Source organism: Salvelinus namaycush, chromosome 5 (assembly GCF_016432855.1).
Source record: "Salvelinus namaycush isolate Seneca chromosome 5, SaNama_1.0, whole genome shotgun sequence".
Lineage (NCBI taxonomy): Eukaryota > Metazoa > Chordata > Actinopteri > Salmoniformes > Salmonidae > Salvelinus > Salvelinus namaycush.
The window spans coordinates 46,350,820-46,370,998 of NC_052311.1; the positions used below are offsets into that span (position 1 = coordinate 46,350,820).

At 41.7% G+C, this 20,179-nt stretch overlaps 2 protein-coding genes across 3 annotated transcripts; both read left to right on the forward strand.

The window, feature by feature from the left end:
* The first annotated feature begins 722 nt into the window (after positions 1–722).
* Positions 723–5,427, forward strand: LOC120047564 (free fatty acid receptor 2-like). Its single transcript, XM_038993094.1, has 2 exons — positions 723–836; positions 3,764–5,427. Exon 2 carries the CDS (start codon positions 3,765–3,767, stop codon positions 4,773–4,775), a length of 1,011 nt encoding a protein of 336 aa, XP_038849022.1. The 5' UTR covers positions 723–836; position 3,764; the 3' UTR covers positions 4,776–5,427.
* Positions 5,428–7,991: 2,564 nt separating this feature from the next.
* On the forward strand, positions 7,992–13,378 carry LOC120047565 (free fatty acid receptor 2-like). Of its 2 annotated transcripts, none has more exons than XM_038993097.1 (2): positions 7,992–8,278; positions 11,336–13,378. In XM_038993097.1, the coding sequence occupies exon 2, from the start codon at positions 11,584–11,586 to the stop codon at positions 12,631–12,633; it is 1,050 nt and encodes a 349-aa protein (XP_038849025.1). In that variant the 5' UTR covers positions 7,992–8,278; positions 11,336–11,583; the 3' UTR covers positions 12,634–13,378. The 2 variants fall into 2 exon arrangements, with proteins under 2 accessions (XP_038849025.1, XP_038849024.1); XM_038993096.1 differs by lacking the exon at positions 7,992–8,278 and adding an exon at positions 10,583–10,684.
* Positions 13,379–20,179: the final 6,801 nt, after the last annotated feature.

Sequence of the window (20,179 nt, forward strand, 5' to 3'; positions counted from 1 at the left end):
CTCAAGCAACAAATAGAAATGTCCTTTTTATTCTAAAATGCAGAATTTCTCAAATTAGACTCAACTACTACACATGTTCAGTTGGCATTGTACTCAAATAGCACAAGGTTTTAGCCATTTTGTTGTACAAGGAGGTTTGAATTTTTATGCTGAAAAGTCCAAAAACGTCTGTAAAGACTGAATAAACTCAATGGCATGAACTGGGATTTCACAGGGTTTGTAATGGGTTCTTGTATGAAAACATTGCACATTTTCCTATAATCAGATAGGCTATGTTGAAATGAACTAGAGGGGACAGTAAATCAGAGAGTTTGATATTTCCCATATGTAATTAACATTCTCCACATGCCAAATGATCCATGTAAAAGGTTGGGTGAGAGGTTTGTATTTTTTAAGTTATTAGTGTATTTAACAAGAAATGGTATTCATCCTTAACCCTCATACTAACCCCAATTTTCAACCTTACTGTGACTACACACCTAACACATAATCCGTAACCCTAGCCTTCCAGGCCTCACATCTTAACTCTAACCCTAAACCTAACTCTAACCCTAAACCTAACTCTAAACCGAACTCTAACCCTAAACCTAACTCTAACCCTAAACCGAATTGCAATCTGAGTTGCAGTTGAACGTTTTTTTTTGATAGTTTGTGAGTCCCCCACACCCCCCAAAAAAGGAACATGTGCAACTTCTTTCCTGTTTAGTACGTGCCGTGGTACGTGACATCAAGTACGTTACATTGAGACATTACCATTAAAAGCACAGTTTATATGAAGCCAAGCATTTACTCGCCATTTGACCAGGAGACGTTTGTGTGTGTGTTTACTGACTAAGGTATGTACAGTGGAACTCTTGATGTCATGCTTCTTGTGCTATTATCAGGAGCTTTTATGTAAATGTTGGCAAAGTCGACAGACTACGCTTTTATATATTTCACAAGGAAGACATACTAAAACACAAAATACCTGTAAGCCTTTTGAAATCTGTTAAATCTAAGGTAAATATGAAATACTTACCATGTAACTGGAATATAAATATTTGAACATATTTGGGTAAAAACAGTTGTCAAGGCATGTGTTCCAAGCATAGTGCACTCATACAGTACTGATTTCTGTTGAGAAGATGGTACTTTTTATGACCTATTTAAGTGGAAGTTAAAAGTTGAATTTTTTGCTTTAGGGATATATAAAATATACAAATTTGCTGACTAATCAACCTTTTTACATATCCATTTCAGTAATGAGATGGTATAGGTATGTTCTGTGTCTGTACTACACTCTGTCTAACTTGTCATGGTTACTGCAAACTTTTTTTGTCCTTTGGGAATGAGGGTGTGATGTTCCAGTCCAATGGCTGCTATCCAAATGGGCATCTCTGTCTCACCAATCACTCTCGGTAAAATGTTGTTATAGTACCTCTGTAATAATGGGCTGCATTTAAAGTGATGGGTTGTTTTAGGTGAGCATTGTTTATCATCATTGACCAGGTGAAACTCTCTGTTCCAACCCTGCGCTAACACACCTTACTCAACTAATCAAGGTCTTGGTGAGTAGTTGATCTGTTAAATACGGTGTTAGGGCTTTGCTGGCAGGTAAAAAGATTGTGGACACAGTAGTTCCCCAAAACCAGGGTTGGTGACCACTGCACTAGCACACTAGACCAAATCTCGCTCTGTATACTACACTGCGCGTCATGTTACTTTTCTTATCTTATCTTACTAAAGAAATAAGCTGTCAAGGTAATGAGAAACCTCATGGAACCTCAAACATTTACCCTTACATGAACAGCCACATGTCCAGTGCGTGGTAGGTTCTCATAACGAACAACTGTACCTCCCCAGACCAAAACGCATCCGCTAGACAGCCGTTTTATCAGTTGAGGGTTTTACAACACCTTGACGACTCCCAAACAACACCAGATAAACTGATAAAAGCCGGCTACCTCCTTCCTGCAGGTGTATGTCTTGGCACCATTCCCTAGATAACTGAGATGTGTTTCGAACATCTGAAGCCATGTTTCTTCTCTTGTTTATTGTAATTTAGATACCATATACCCTTCTGGAGAACTTAGGCTTCACACGACCCAGTTTTGAATAATTATACCCTTCCTCCAAGGGTGCGTTTTAGCACAAATTGATAGCAAAAATAGTAAGTGTTGAGTCAGTGTTGGGAAAGAAAATGAGAAGTAGATGATCATGTTCATGCTTGTGTTAATCAGTATCGCCCAAGGAATAGAGAAATAGGATCCAGTTCTCACAAGTCATTGGGCACCCGAGTGGTGCAGTGGTCTACAGCACTGCATCTCAGTGCAAGAGGCATCACTACAGTCCCTGGTTTGAATCCAGGCTGTATCACAGCCGGCCGTGATTGGGAGTCCCATAGGGCGGCTCACAATTGGCCCAGCGTCGTCCGGGATAGGCCGTCATTGTAAATAAGATTTTGTTCTTAACTGACTTGCCTAGTTAAATAAAGGTTGCATTTAAAAAATACTGACCAATGGAAATGTATGAAGTGTAAAGAGCAATGAGCTGATTAGGTTGATATTTGTGCAAATGTAGATGTAGCCTACACCTGACATACTAAAGAAAATGTAGCCTAGATGAACTTGACAATATCTACAATTCGATTTTAATTAGATGCTATCAATATCTAAAATGTGTTCCCAAATCCAACTCATTTAATAATATCAACACCTGGGGACACATGAACATACACCTTAAAATGCTGCACTCCACATTGCAAAACCATAACGGTCGCATTAATTACCATAACAGAAATAGTACAAACAGAAATAGTGTCTGAGACCTCTTTCCAGCGTTCACGTGATGGTCGTCTGTTCAAATCTAATGCACAATTCAGGCTATATAAATGACACCTGAAGATACAAGCCAACAGTAATTCGACCAGAGATTAAAATCCTCAAATGTAATGAAATAGTCAAGTTTCAAGTTTATTTTTTACAATGAGTTCCAGGTTAATGGGGCAATAACTGTTCAAGACATCTGTGGCTGATGGTAATTACACATTTGACAATGCAGAGGTCATCCTTCATAACACTGCTAGCCCCAAAATATGTGACTATAAGGGCTTATAGGGAACCAAATAAACCTTACTCTGTAGGAATTAAAATCACTCTCCAAATACCGTCCTCGTGGCTTACCAGCCACTTGTGTCATGATGGGAGTATTATGTTGTTAGTTTGCTCCACCATGAATAGAAGGAAGCTTAGGGGTTCATGCGTGTGCTGGATATTAACACTGGGATTAGCCGAAAGGCATCTGGAAAACTCCAGGCTGGGAAGCACAAACAGACCGCTCCCTTTATTGTTGTGATGGGTACCTCGTTTGCCACAATTAATAGCTTCACTCCAAAGCACGCCACTGTGCCTACATCGGCATGGTCTTCCTAGTTTGGAAAGGGGGCAGGGTTTGCTAACAAGTCCCCTGCTTGAGGACCATTATGACATTGACGTTTGCTCTGTTTGTCTACTGTAGAGAGTCCAACCATAGACATGCCATAGACTCAAAGAAACTCTTGTTAGACAGAATGACATGGCTTTGTTAACAAATTGCATCACATCCACTGTAGCTATCCTTGTGACTGAATTCAGCCTTCGTGTGAAATTTTGCATACAAACTAGTGACACTGACTCAATTTTTATTTTATTGCTTCACACCTTCACTGACTAACTCTGCATATCCTGAAATGACCCCAGATTGAGTACCTGCATTTGCTTATTGTCTATATCTTTTTCTTTTGCAGAATGCTGTCTGAGAAGGAAGTCATGGAAAGATTCGGCCACAGGAGCCTGGTGCTCGCGGTCTACATCATCACCTTGCTGATTGGCTTCCCAGCCAATGTTGTGGCCTTTTACACCTTCAGCAAGAAGGTGAGGCAGAAAGCCATGCCCATCGACATCCTGCTCCTCAACCTGACCATCTCGGACCTCATCTTCCTGTTCTTCTTGCCCTTCAAGATCAAAGAGGTGGCGGACCACATGAAATGGATCATGCCCCACTTTCTGTGTCCATTGACCAGCTTCGTCTTCTACACCACCATCTACAACAGCACCTTCTTTCTGACCGCAATCAGTGTCGAACGCTACCTGGGAGTGGCCTTTCCCATCAAGTACAAATTAAAAAGACGGCCTTTGTACGCCACGGTGGCTAGCGTCTTCTTCTGGGCAATCTCCATGGCGCACATTAGTATCGTCTACATCATTCAATATTTTGACTATTCCAACACCACCCGGACAGACCCTTTGAACCTGGACAGGTGTTATGAGGATTTCACCCCGGAGCAGCTGCAAGTCCTGATACCTGTCCGTCTGGAGCTCTTCCTGGTTCTATTCTGTGTACCTTTCTTCATCTGCTGCTTCTGTTACATCAACTTCATCCGGATCCTCTCTCAGCTGCCCAGCATCAACCCCAAGAAACGTCAGCGGGCCATCGGCATGTCTCTGGGGACCCTGCTGGTGTTTATCGTCTGCTTCGCGCCCTACAACTTGTCACACGTAGTGGGCTTTGTCAACTGGGAGAGTCCCAAATGGCGGGTGGGCGCACTCTTGTCCAGTACCGTCAACGCCAGCCTGGACCCCATCATCTTCTACTTCTCCTCATCGGCCCTCAGGTCTACCTTCCACCTCTTCATGAAGAACCTGGTGGAGAGGGTGCAGCGGTTGTGCTGCTGCAGTAAGGCTCTCTACTGCCCCCTGTTGTTCTGCTCCAGCACTCAGAAGGACAGCACACCAAGCACCAATGACAGCTCCTTATAGTGTACATGTCAAACTCATACCACAGAGGACTGAATGTCTGCGGGTTTTAGCTCCTCCCTTGTACTTGATTGATGAATTAAGGTCACTAATTAGTAAATAACTCCCCTCACCTGGTTGTCTAGGTCTTAATTAAAAAGAAAAAACTAAAACCCGCAGACACTAGCTCCTCCATGGAATGCGTTTGACACCCCTGTTATAGTGTGTAGTCAAGCCACATGGTACACATGCTAAATGCTAGCCTGTTCAATGTATTTATTGCACTTAGGTTCTTATGGAAAAGACTGAGGACTATGCTATCTGTCTTTATAAGTAGCCTATACATTAATCAGTGCCGGTCGGTGCCAATTAGGATGAGGGAGGATGATTCTTTTTTTTATGAGCATGGCCTTATTTCTATTACAGCATATTGGATTACTGTCATTCATTTTCCATTCACCCAGTTCAATGTCACATCGATAGGTTTGGGCTACTGTACGATACTCAAATTTTACCTATACCCATCATGAGTTTGCAACAAACTAGCCTATGAATGAAAATGTACAACGTAGGTGCAAAGGGTTGAGAGAATTTTGAGTAATCAAGGTGACAGACAGTGACACATTCATTACTGCCTTGCACACTCTTGCCTGCATCTAGCTGACCAAGGGTGTAATCATTAGTCCAACAGTTGCAAATGAGAGTTTCTATTGGACAAATTCAGGTATGTTTATCCCCTTTTTGTTCCATTTGCTTCTGTTTAAGAAACATTTTTCAACAGAATCGGCGGAATGAATACACCTCTGATCACACAAAAACAGTTCACTTTCAAAGCAGCCATATGAAGACTGCATGATCACTTTGCTCGTTGTTTATATAATTCCTTCTTGCAACTAGCTATGCGCTTTCCTCCTCTCACCTTTTACCTTTGCTTGTGGACTTCAGTGCATAACACCTGTCTGTGACCAGGAAAAAAACACTTTCCAAGCCAAACCTTCATATCATGACTACTAACCGCTACATTCAGCCTACATCATTGTCACCTCACAGTCAATATATCTATAGTACTAGAACTAACGAGTTAGTAAACCCGGTAAAATCATGCAGTACAGTGTAGAGTCAGAAAGCAGTTTAACAGTTCCACCGCGGGTCCTGGTGGTAATAAATTAATAAAACCAAAAGCTTACCTAGACTTGGAAGAGTTCCAGTGCTGGATAGCCATAGCCAGCTAGCTAACATAGCATCACTCTCTGTTTGAGCCAGGTGTTTGAGTAGGCTAATCTAGCTAGCTGCATCCAGCTAGCTAAGTGAAAGAGAAGTTAAAAAAATATTAACAAATATAGCTAGCTAGTTCTCTCTCTCTTGCTTCTCTTTAATATTTGAATAAATACATATTTTCAAAACTGTTCAACTATTCTCCCTCTTTTTGAGTCAACTATTCACCACATGTTATGCACTGCAGTGCTAGCTAGCTGTATCTTATGCTTTCAGGACTAGATTCATTATCTGATCTTTTGATTGGGTGGATAACATGTCAGTTCATGCTGCAAGAGCTCTGATAGGTTGGAGTACGTCCTCCGGAAGTTGTCCTAATTACTGTGTAAGTCCATGGACAGGGTGAGAACCAAGAGCCTCCTAGGTTTTGCATTGACGTCAATGTACACAGAGGAGGAAGGAAGCTAGCTGTCCTCCAGCTACACCATGGTGCACTACAGAGTGCTGCTGAGGCTACTGTAGAACTTCATTGTGTTTTAATGAATTATTTGGTGACTTGAATATATTTAGTAAAGTTTTATCTAAAAATGCAAACTTTTTAAATGTTCCACTATTTTAATTTTATGAAATTTACAGAGGAGGATGGTCCTCCCCTTCCTCATCTGAGGAGCCTCCACTGACATGAATGTATGTGTAGTATGCATTTACATGTGTATTTATAAGCATTTGAAGGTTTAATGTTATTTCTGTTCCCCTTTATTGTATGACTTTATTTTACTGATGACATTAAAATCTCTTTTAGCATCATACTTCTGTAAATATTTGAAGTGATGCCATGCATCACTGTGAAACATCAATGTTTCACAAAACGGGATACCCAAACTTGCATAATACACTCTGTGTCGGCTGTAGCTTTTGGTTTTTCATGGTTTTGTGATTTCGTAATACTTTGAAGGGTTCTTCCAGTCAGTCATCAAAATAATGTAAAACAGGAAGTTGAGTTTCAGGCGTATTTACAGTGGGCTCCAAAAGTGTGTCTGTAACTTTCTCACTCATCCTTATTCATGATTCATTCAGGACTATCCGTAATCATGATAGCATCTACATTAATGTAGAAGTGTTGAGAAACATATTCCATTCTCATTTACAATAAAAGTTCATCCAAAATGACACAATACATAATTTACCCTTAATTTCTATTGGGCACAAAATAATTTGAAACACAACCAAAACCAACAGCAAATGCATCCGACAAGTTTGTAGAGTCACAATCTTGATGTTATCATTGCGTGCTAGGAATATGGGACCAAATACTAAACTTTTGACTACAGATACTGTATAAGTGAATTAGTCCCAATACTTTTGGTCCCCTAGAATGGGGGGACAATGTACATAAAGTGCTGGAATTTTTAAATGGTTCACCCGATATGAATGAAAATACCCTAAAACTAAAGATGACAGTCTCCACTTTAACCTCATAGTCATTATATCATTTCAAATCCACCCCCCCCCCCCTAAACAAATAAAAATGTCACTGTCCCAATACCTTTCGAGTTCACTGTGTATCAAAATGAATATATTTGTTATTTTACCACTTGCTTTTCCCTACCTAATGATTGCCTCTGAACATCTAAAGTAAAGACACAAAGCCTTCAGAAAGTATTCACACACCTTGACTTATTCCACATTTTGATGTTACAGCCTGAATTTGAGTCCCAACACCAATCAAACTGACAATTATGATACACAAGTAAAACAACTAAATAAATATTTTCACCACATTGGCCAGTATGAGTATGGGTATTCTGTGGCGGGATTTTCCACAGCAGTTAGCCTACAGAATGAAAGAATGAACTCTCACCACCAAAGTCAATGTTAAGTTAGTCAAACTGGTATGGTAGCGAGGGAGGAGCTGTAATGGGATGCTTATAATAGACGTGAATCACTTTTCTTCCTCATGCAGTGTTTTCTCCCTCCTCCTCTCTTTCTCTCTTAATCAAGAGGCCAGATAACGGTCTACATCTATTAACCAATAGAGCAAACAGGCTGGTTCCTCAAAGCCCTAAGACCATCCAGCTTCTATCGCAGGACAGTGTTACTACGGAAACCATGTTTGGAGAGCGCTGGTGATCGATATCAGCGGTGTCTATCTAATAATAATTTGCCGTTAACTGCGCTGGATGTTTAGATTATGCTGTGAACAGCGTGGCTGGCTGTAGTCGATAGGAGGTCGGAGCTACAAAGGGAGGAATAAAGTAAAGAAGATCCAGACTCAATTGTCAGACCTGGCAGGATATCCACGGTGGAATAATGTAAGCTTTTCTATTTCTATTTTATTTTGGCTACTTCAAAAAGTATCTACAATAAATTCAAGTCAAGTTAGTTTTTTCGTCATATACACATGATATATTGTAAGCCTACATGGAGTACACAGTGAATGAAATGCTTACTTGCAGGTTCACCTCTCGACAATGCAACATCATTGAAAAAATAAGTAAGTGAATACAAAGAGTTGTACAAATAAAAAAAATATATATATATTTTTTGAAATTTAGCAAAAATGTAATACAGAAGGCACTCAAACAAATTGAAGTCGGATATTTACAAGACTGGGAAATTGTGCAATAGATACGTAATGTCAATAATAAATAGACATTGTGCAGTAAAAATAAATAATATTCCAGTAGCAGCAGTCTGTGTGTGTGTGTGTGTGTGTGTGTATATGTGCGTGCGTGCGTGTGTGCGTGCGTGTAGCCGTGTAAAGTAGTTTGGGGGTGAGGGTGCTGAGATTTTTTAAATTCAGATTTTCAGGGGGCACCCTCAACACCCCTACCTCCCACAACTATGTACAGACCATTCAAAAGTTTGGACACACTTACTCATTCAAGGGTTTAACTTTATTTTTTATATTTTCTACATTGTAGAATAATAGTGAAGACATCAAAACTAACAGGTGTGCCTTATTAAAAGTGTATTTCTTGTATTTCTTTCCTTCCTAATGCGTTGGAGCCAATCAGTTGTGTTGTGACAAGGTAGGGTTGGTATACAGAAGATAGCACTATTTGGTAAAAGAACAAGTCCATATTATGGCAAGAACAGCTCAAATAAGCAAAGGGAAATAACAGTCCATCATTACATTAAGATATAAAGGTCAGTCAACGCGAAAAATGTCAAGAACTTTGAAAGTTTCTTCAACTGCAGTCGCAAAAACCATCAAGCACTATGATGAAACTGGCTCTCATGAGGAGCCAGTTTCATCATAGTGAAAGGAAAGTGAAAGGTGAAAGTGAAAGGAAAGGAAGACCCAGAGTTATCTCTGCTGCAGAGGATAAGTTCATTACAGTTACCAGCCTCAGAAATTGCAACCCAAATTAAAGCTTCACAGAGTTCAAATAACAGACACATCTCAACATCAACTTTTCAGAGGAGACTGTGTGAATCAGGCCTTCATGGTCTAATTTCTGCAAAGAAACCACTACTAAAGGACACCAATAAGAAGAAGAGACTTGCTTGGGCCAAAAAACACGAGCAATGGACATTAGACCGGTGGAAATCTGCCTTTGGTCTGATGAGTCCAAATTTGATATTTTTGGTTTCAACTGCCATGTCTTTGTGAGACGCAGAGTAGGTGAACGGATGATCTCCGCATGTGTGGTTCCCACCGGATGGAGCATGGTGTGTGGGGATGCTTTGCTGGTGACACTGTCAGTGATTTATTTAGAATTCAAGGCACACTTAACCAGCATGGCTACCACAGCATTCTGCACCGATAAGCCATCCCATCTGATTTGAGCTTAGTGGGACAATCATTTGTTTTTCAACAGGACAATGACCCTTAGCACACCTCCAGGCTGTGTAAGGGCTATTTGACCAATGAAGGAGAGTGATGGAGTGCTGCATCAGATGACCTCACTTCCACAATCACCCTACCTCAACCCAATTGAGATGGTTTGGGATGAGTTGGACCGCAGAGTGAAGGAAAAGCAGCCAACAAGTGCTCAGCATACGTGGGAACTCCTTCAAGACTGCTGGTAAAGCATTTCAGGTGACTACCTTATGAAGCTGGTTGAGAGAATGCCAAGAGTGTGCCAAGCTGTCATTAAGGCAAAGGGTGGCTACTTTGAAGAATCTCAAATATTAAATATATTTTGATTTTTAATACTTTTTTGCTTACTACATGATTCCATATGTGTTATTTCATAGTTTTGATGTCTTCACTATTCATCTACAATGTATTAAATAGTAAAAATATAGAAAAACCCTCGAATGCTACTGTATGTGTGTGAGTTTGAGCTTATGTGTAAGCATGTGTGAGTAAGTAAGCATGTGTGAGTAAGTAAGCATGTGTGGAAAGGTGCAGAGAGTCAGTGCAAGACACTGTTGGTGTTCTAGCGGTCAGTCCCGGTCACAGGGGAACAGAATACTGTAGCTATCTATGGTAGAAAAAGTACAAAACAATGTGAAGAGTTGGTAAAGAGGTCAGTGAGTTGTTTGACTTGCTGGCAATCCTCCAATGTCATCATATCTGCCAGTAAAAGTGTGAGTGAGGAATTTCCCATGCGTACAGTTTATTAGCCAGTCATTGGTCAATACAAGGAGGTCATGTTGGTTTAATTGTCTCCTACGCTCATGCCTTATTATACTGTCCTTTACTTGATGCTGGAAGTACATGGAGGGTAAGACAGCCTCACGGCACAAGGCTGGTGAACAAGACTATGGTAAGGGCTACTTGGTTGTGGTAGAATGAGTTATAGCTCTTTCTTAATTGTGAGTGTTGTGTTTATGACTTCCCTTTGATGATGTCAGAGATTGTTTAATCCATTGTTGACCTATTGGAGATGTTTAAGAACCGGAAATGAAAACACTGTTGTACTAACAAGGATAAAGAATGGTAGCAGCTAAGACCACGCGTTACCCCTTTGTGGACGTAAGCGCCAATATATTTACAAGCTGTTCTGTGTTTGTGTGTATAAGAAGTACAGGAGTCCATCCAATGATAAGACAATATTATAACGACGACACAGGAAGCAATAATGTTGTGTTGAGACTGTTTGTATACAGAACCATGTGCCAGACACACACATCCTGAGTCATCACATTAAACAAAACCCAGGTATACAGTCAGTTCCCAACAGACACTGACCATATTGCCTCTCCGAGTGTTTGGTTTTATTGTAGTTATTTTGCATGAAATTCACATTCATCTGAACTCTATTTCATCTGCTAGTATTGTATTGTGATTATTGAGCACACGGATGTTGTTTCAATTACACCCTCCACTTGGCATACTTAAAAGGGGTGAGTGGTGAGTAACAGACGGCATAAACCGTATTGTGTGGTAATCTCTTTCTATCCTCTCTTGCCATCAGAGTCTTGGAGCCCATGAAGAGACGATGAGTTGGTTTTATTACCAGGGACAGGAAAACCACGCTGTCTAACCGGGTTTGTTCCAGGCTGTTGACCCAATAAGCAGCCTTCACCTCTGAAGCCTCAGACTGTCTGACAGATCAAGCTCATTGCACTGCAACGTTTTCATCTCCCCCAGACTGCACTGAGATGATGTGACAGATCTTGCTCCCTGTGCCTTCCAGTGACTGTACCCACCGCCGAGGCCACCATGCAGGAGTGCCACACTGCGCTGTGTCTGTCCGTCTACCTTGTCACCTTTTTGATGGGCCTCCCGGCCAACGCTGTGGCCTTCTACACCTTCAGCAAGAAGGTAAGGCAAAAACCCACGCCCATCGACATCCTGCTCCTCAACCTGACCATCTCAGACCTCCTCTTCCTCCTCTTCCTGCCCTTCAAGATGCAGGAAGTCACGGACGATATGACCTGGAGTCTACCCTACATCCTCTGTCCTTTATCTGGCTTCTTCTTCTACATGACCATCTACGTCAGCACCTTATTCCTGACAGCGGTCAGTGTGGAGCGCTACCTGGGCGTGGCTTTCCCCATCCAACACTCGCTGAAGCGCCGGCCCCTGTATGCCGTGGTGGCCAGTGTATTTATCTGGGTCTTCTCCGTCCTCCACCTGAGCATCGTCGTCGTCATGCCCTACTACAACCCACCGCAAGACTCCCTCAGTTCCACAACCAACTCGTCCAGCATCTACGAATTCTCCAATGTCTCCAACGCGCCCATTAGTGACGGCGACAACGTTGTGTCTTCCAGGAATGTGTGCTATGAGGACTTCAGCGAGAAGCAACTGGCGATCCTCCTGCCTGTGCGTCTGGAGCTCTGCCTGGTTCTATTCTGTGTACCTTTCCTCATCTGCAGCTTCTGCTACATCAACTTCATCCGGATCCTCTCCGGCCTGCCTCACATTGGGCGTCGCAGACGCCTCCGTGCTATCGGCCTGGCTCTGGGGACACTGCTGGTGTTTGCCTTCTGCTTCGGCCCCTACAACGTCTCCCACATTGTGGGCTTTATAACCAGGAAGAACCCCGACTGGAGGGACATGGCCTTGCTCTGCAGCACCTTCAACGCCTGCCTGGACCCCTTCATCTTCTACTTCTCCTCCTCGGCCGTCAGAGGGACCATAGGGAGAATGCTGCCGGGGGCCAGAATCAAGCTGGCCAAGTGTCATATCCACTGGTCCCCTTGGAAGGGAATGAGCGAGCCTCAGATAGATAAGGGACCCAAACAAGCAGAGATGAACGCTATCTGAAGCTAATTGAATAGGGCCTGTATTAACTGAAATGAGATGTTGTGCTCCCCATGCCTAGAGGCAGGATATGAGTGCTCTGATGTTTATGTTTTTTTACATGTGAGACGGGAGAGACTGTCATTTACTGTATATGCGTCTCTGTTTGATCATTGGCGGGCAAACTTCCTACTTAGATTAGAGACAGGATATGTGAGATACGGAGCCTGCCTTCCTCCTGAGAGACACAAAACAAGGGCTCACAATAGGGAGTTACTGCCTTGCTGCAGTTAGCTGGAATCAAGTGCAGTCATTGCAAATGATGTATTATAAGTACACACCTACTGTGACAGCGCATGAAATAAGTTTGAGAGTACATTTGTTGTATAGGGTTGCCTGACAAGATTGGAAAACAGCACAGAAAATTGTCATTGATTAGCAGGTAAAGTGTTTATTTCAACATTGCTGAAAACTCTATTTCACAAGGTTGAAGCCCATTTACACAACTAGGAGCAGTTATGGGGATGTCAACTGTAGAGAACAACAGCTCTAACATCTGAGAGACACATCAGAACAACATCTCTCAGCACTGAGAGATAAGCGTCTCAAACAAGTGTCACAGTAGTATCGCATATGGTATCGCAAAGGAACGATGATACAGTATGCACTGTGTGTGCTAGCTATTCAATTGAATTTGAGCACTGAGCAGAGTTGGTGTGTGTGTGTGTGTGTGTGTGTGTGTGTGTGTGTGTGTGTGTGTGTGTGTGTGTGTGTGCGTGCGTGCGTGCGTGCGTGCGTGCGTGCGTGCGTGCGTGCGTGCGTGCGTGCGTGCGTGCGTGCGTGCGTGCGTGCGTTTTTGTGCATGCATGAGCACACATGCGTAAGTGAGGGATTTTGTGTGTACTTGTGATTCATTGTGTCCATAGATTACTATTATTGGCTTTGTGAAATGAATGTGGACTCACTCTCCCATTTTGTATACACGTCTAACATCTGGGACCTTCATTGTTTGATTCTGGGACCAAATAAAGATATTTATGTTGAAATAAAAGCATGTTCATTTCGTGAATTACAGGAACAAAAATACTATAATAGTTGAACAGCATTGAATTGGTTACACAATTACAAGCAAAACGTTTGGCAATGGCATACTTGAACATAATCAGGTTGTTGTGGAACCCTGGTTCTTGCTACTGTTTTGGAGTCATAACATGTATAATATGACAACCATCCCTTCAGACATACTTCCCAACACAGTGTAACTCATGATCATTGACGAGCCTCTCAAATATTTACACAGAGACTATAGTCACTGATAAGGTATTGTGGGTGGTGCATGTATACTATACAGCCAGCTGCTGTACAGTACCTGTAACACATGCAAGGAAAGCCCACACCACCAACATAAACCCATAGATTCAATACTTTCACACCAGGAAGTGCCTTTACTTTATTTAATCCGGTTATTCAGGGATTACGCTCCAACAGAGGTTGAGTTGATTATTGCATATATCTATTTGACAGCCACACCATCCATGAGACATTCATTTTGACACTAGAGTACAATATGACTAATAAAAGCATCCAGCAGCACAATAGCACTTGACACGACTGCAAAATGGCTTCCGTTCAACATGCAACATAGCCCTAAAGTTTCACATAGCATCAGTGTTGTATCATGATTTGGGGATGCTACAGAATGTGTGAGCTGGGTAGAATTTACATCAAGGAGGACAAGTGAGAGAGTGTAGAGCTAGTTTTTAAAACAGTGCTGAGGCATGTGCTTACAGTATAGACAAAACTACTGGCCCCCCAAAAAAAGTCCCTCAGTAAAAACCCAGCATACTCTCTGACATAAAAAGTGTGCCATTTGATCAGGAAATGTATCATACAGTAAAGATCTGTATAGAGGCTGTTGTGGGTAGCCTATTAGTTACAGAAAATCAGATGCTCTTGGACCTTTTCTCACAATGTTGGATAGCTAAACAGATAGAGCTGTAACACAGAATGTGTGTATGCATGCTTGTGTGTGTGTGTGCGTGTACTTACCGTACATAGGACACAAGAGGTATTTTTTCCCCACACTTGTCAGTGCTGTGGAGAAAAAGACGATATCTAAAACAACCCAATTGACTGATGCTCAAGACATAGACCACACAATTATTTACATGACGCCATTTCCCATGATCCTTGTGTGATCTTGTGAGTGCGACCATACAGTACTTACCTGCAATGGAAAACACCACAGTCACTCCACAGAGGACACGGATCTTAAGGATATTCAAGCATCCAATCACCTCATCGGGGGCTGCGTCTGTGAGCGTAGACAAAAAGGCAATGCAAACTTCACCTAGGGTTAAGTTATACAGTCATGCACCTCACACAATGATGACAGACCTGAGGGTGAATTCAATTTACAGTCGTTGAAGGCCCATGATTGACGGAATCTGTGTGTAGTGGAAGCACAGATGTATACAATATGATAAGGAAAACCTTGATTTCACTCAGGTATGCCTTGCAAGCTGTTGGCTGAGACTAGATATTTGAGCCATATGAGAACTAGTCTAGTGAAATATACAGTAGTGTTAACTAAAGCTCACCCCAATGAGGAGTTGAGATCTTTGGAATCAGGCTGTGCGATTGGTTGATGTGAGGGTAGGCAGAGTGAAGGGTGCAGTTGCTGCCAACAAAGTGGTAGGGGCTATCTTCCCCACTCTGGTGTGTCCAGGTTAGGGTGAGGTGGTGTGGGTGGAACCCACTAGTGACACAGAGGAGAACCCACTGGTCCGTCTGGGGGTCCGAGGGGACCTGGAGGAGGAGTTGGGGCACAGAGGGGGTGCTAGTAGGGGCAGGAGGAGATGCAATACTATCTATCTCATGACATTTACATTTGAGTCATTTAGCAGACACTCATATCGAGAGCGATTTACAGGAGAAATTAGGATTAAGTGCTTTGCTCAAGGGCACAACGGCAGATTTTTTGTTGGCTCAGGGATTCAAACCGGCAACATTTCGGTTACTGGCCCAATGCTCTTAACCACTAGGCTACCTGCCGCTCGTTAGAAATATGTAAGATTGTTGACATTTAACCATAGTAGTTATACTGTATGTCATATTTCACTATTTCGACATATTCTATTCAGGCCATGTTGGTAATACAGTTGTGGCAAAATGACACACTCATGGTTCTGTAAATGGTGCAGGACTTTGTAACGTGCACCCCACTGGAGAAACGCTGCAAGGAACCTTCTCTTTCGCATGAGGGGTTTGCACATAATCATTTCACGATCCCTCTTTGCCTTGTTCTGTGGTGAGTTTCAATTCCCTGCAAAGATCAATAGAATCCACAATGCATTGTGCCGGGGTGATTATATCTGGATCTGTCACGAAACCACTCAGGCAAAAAGATGAACTGAAAGGAAATTTCCATGTGGCTAGAATTTTTATAGATTTGAGCTTGGTTAGGCCTCTTTATGGTGATGCATAGCCCACTGGTTTAAATTGAATTGCCTCCCTGCTAACTGTTTGGCTTCAAACAAATTCTCAAAGGATACAAATGAGAGATAATTACAACAATGACAACAACAACAACAATACCAACAAAGACAGAAAAAATTATGAGAAACTCTGATGAGTTACAAAAAGACATTCCAAGAATAAAGGCAGATGTGTTCATTTCTTATCAGAGCTAGTTCTTAGCCTTTAAGGCTTAATCCTATGGTCATTATCATGCCAAGCAATGGCCATATGAGTTGTCAAGATAGCACAAACAGATTTGGGACCAGGCTAGTTTGTTTCTGTCTTACCCAGGACAATGAGCTTTGTGCCGTCCCCTCGCTCTCACCTTTAACCTCTCTGCTGTTACCATCCTTAACGGGGCTGAGTGAGGACGCAGCCAGTGAATGCTTCTTCATCAAGGTAACGAAACAAAACAAAAACAGCAAGACCTTCAGTTCAAAGGCATTTGCCCCAAAGCTTGCGCATGATGTTGAGGTGTATTTGGAGATGATCACAGTATTTTATTAAAGTCAAAATGAGTGAGCTGGAGTGACTTTCTCCCTGACTAATGAGATTTAGTCCTCTTATCTTGACAAACAAACAACTCATGACTCTATACACTTCTGAAAGTAATTAGATCATTAGTGTTGTCAACAGAAGTCTTGTTATTGCAAGAATTGAAGTCAAAACAGAAAAGCAGAATTTATGCAATTAGGTAAATGTGTATGTACTGTAATATGCTTAGGGATATTGTATAACAAGTATTAATTATGACACTGAATATGCTGAAAAATCATAAACATAAAAAATATATTTATTTGTGAGAATATTGGTATCCTAGTAGGATTGGAAGACACTAACCTGGTATTGGGTCTGCTATCAACAGAAGCACACACAGGTCCAGGATATTTGTCATGCTTTTGTTTCTCCTTCCAAACTCCAGCGGTGAAAGGACTGCTCGAACAGTGACTTTGAATGTCAAGCTTCCCTCCAAAGAGATGTCAGCTTGTTTTTGTTTTGCTTCATTATGTTCCAATGTTCCATTAATAGGCCATGCTCCAAAACAAGACAAATCTCAGCACCTGTTACGTCAAAGACGACACGAGTCTATGTCTTACAGACAAATAGGCCTGGCTCTTGATGTCTGCACAAACCTTTGTGCAACAGTAAGCAAAAGGCAGTCTACAGTAACAAACAAAGCAAAACCATCAGTCTATTTCACAATGATAAGGTGCTCATTGGACAAAATGTCAGCTAGCTAATTACTTAACAACAAAGTGGTTAATGTGTGAAGAATACACTGTCAATATTTGAGATTCTATCTCGTTTAAAATTCATTGGTTTACTTTGAAAAGTACTAGCAAACCATCATTAAAGCTGAAATTAGTTTCAAGTACAACACGTTTAGTTTATTTTTATTCTGAACGTTTTTGTAGAAGAATATGTAGAAGAGCAGTTTTTGTATGGTTTACATATATTCTGATGAATAAGAGAATAGTTGTCACACCCTGACCTTAGAGATCCTTTTTATGTCTCTATTTTGGTTTGGTCAGGGGGTGAGTTGGGGTGGGCATTCTATGTTTTGTGTTTCTATGATTTTCTATTTCTATGTTTTGGCCGGGTATGGTTCTCAATCAGAAACAGCTGTCTATCGTTGTCTCTGATTGGGAACCATACTTAGGTAGCCTTTTTTCCCACCTGTCTTTGTGGGAAGTTGACTTTGTTTAGGGCACATAGCCTTTGAGCTTCACGTTTTGTATTGTTTATTGTTTTGTCGGTGTCATGTCTAAAATAAAGAGAAAATGTACGCTCAACACGCTGCACCTTGGTCCTCCTTCAACAGCCGTGACAATAGTGCAGTATGTCATACTACATGTATAGGATACTTTAGAATATGAGGGGTATGACTCATCGTCATCAATGTTTAGGTAAAGCATTTAAAAAAGACGCTCCCGAGTTACTTTGACGCCGCTGTCCACCTAGTATTACCACAGCTTTGACCTCACCCAAAAGCTGACCCCCAAACCCGTACCACTCACAGCCAGAAGCAGTTTGACTGAAATGGAAACAAACAGCCTAACCCTCTTATAGCCATTTCACTGGATTAAATATGTTCTACATTGTCATAAACAAGAGAAGTGGGGACTGATCTACTCTGTGCACCTCAACAGAAACATTAGCATAACATTTGGCAACTGTTTCTGACATGTATTAGTAAACTGCAGTTTCCATCCATCTCTCAGTGATCTTTACTCTCGTTGAAAGTGTGTAAATAATTTACAGCAATCTAATGGAGCTATAAGGTCATATTGATTATGTACTAAGGTATTAGATTTTCAGCTGTCTGTGTTCCTCTGCATTTAGATATCCTCTTGATTTACTCCTATTCAAAAAGGCAACGTACAACTTGGCATCAAGCATCAGGTGAAAAGTTGAAACAACGACATCAATCAACCACTCACACAGAGTTCTGTTAAAAACAACATGATTTTTTATTTTTTTTCTCCCTCTGATATATTTTCTTCTTTTTTTTTTTTAAACTCCACTTCTATTGATTTGGAGAGAAAAAAATTGTCCACTCACATAGATATGACAGAAACAGAGACAGAACGGAGATCAAATGAACCAAAAGAGTCATCATAATCAACATCGCTTCACTGCACAGAAATATGTCAAGATGGAAGACGATGCTGCTTGTGTTCCTTTGCTTTGTTCCGTATGTTATATCGATGCAATCTTCAATAGTCAACACAGACAGAAATAATAATGTTGAGGTCTAGGGGTAGATTGAAACCAACATGCCTGCCATGTGAAGGTCAGATAATCCACATACACACACGGACACACACACTCACAAATCAATAACACAGATTTACCAGGGTGGGAACCTGGCATACAGAGAGGTGGCAAGGCAGCAGGCAGCGGGATTGGCATAGGGGGGGGCACAGGTGCCAGGTTTTCTCCACAAAGAGGGAAAGGAGATGGAGGAGGGAGGAGGAAGTGGGCCAGAGGGGCAACGAGAGAGAGAGATGGGCATGACATCTCCATAAGAGGTCTGCAAACGCTAACCAAGCATTCTAGAGTAGACTCATCCACTGGATTGCATTGGACACCTAAGACACCCTAGTATTTGTTATTAGTTCTCGCACTGATAAAAATGACAGTTGTCTTTGTGCCTTGTTATTACCTGATTGTCATAGTTTTTTCAGAAGTTTCAAAATTGCTCTGGTGAAACAACACTGTCATGACAACTCAATCGTATATTGTGTCATAAATTCAAATCTATGCATCTCACATTAATAGGACAGTTTCAGACAGTTTGCGACTTAATTACACTGTACAGGTTCTCTCCCATTTTATCCTATGAACACACGCCAGAACATCACTTGATGCTGTCATTCGACAAGAAAGAAATATAGTTCCATTGTCAGTTTTCGCCATGGCAACCAATATTTACCCAGTTGATTGACTGGCCAAATGGCAGGTTTGTGCTGGTGACTCACAAAGGCCAAGTAATGGGGCACTCAGCATTGTAGATGTTAGGCAGGCTTCTAATTTATTTATATATTTTTTACCTTTCTTTAACTAGGCAAGTCAGTTAAGAACAAATTCTTATTTTCAATGACGGCCTAGGAACAGTGGGTTAACTGCCTTGTTCAGGGGTAGAACAACAGATTTTTACCTTGTCAGCTGAGGGATTCAATCTTGTAACCTTTCGGTTACTAGTCCAACACTCTAACCACTAGGCTACCTGCCGCCCCATGACTAAGGAGGCTGGCTGGTGGGCGCCTCCATTGTTGCCTGGTAGTGTGCAGACTCTCTGTTATTCCAGCTGTGGATGGACCAACACTGGTACACTGTTAATTATCCACTAGCTACATTCTTAGAGAGGAGAGGGTGATTGACAAGCAACCATCTGTAGTCCCGGCCTGTCTGTGTGGATGGAGGTGGGAGTGAGTGACTGCTGCTCTTGCCTCTGTGGCTCACAATTATTACTTTAACCAACTATCCACACAAACAAATACTGTCAATGTTTTACATGAATAATAATATATCCTAATTAGAATTCAGA

Coding starts and splice junctions, on each gene's coding strand:
- LOC120047564 (XM_038993094.1), top strand. CDS start 3,765: ATGCTGTCTGAGAAGGAAGTCATGGAAAGATTCGGCCACAGGAGCCTG.
- LOC120047565 (XM_038993097.1), top strand. CDS start 11,584: ATGCAGGAGTGCCACACTGCGCTGTGTCTGTCCGTCTACCTTGTCACC.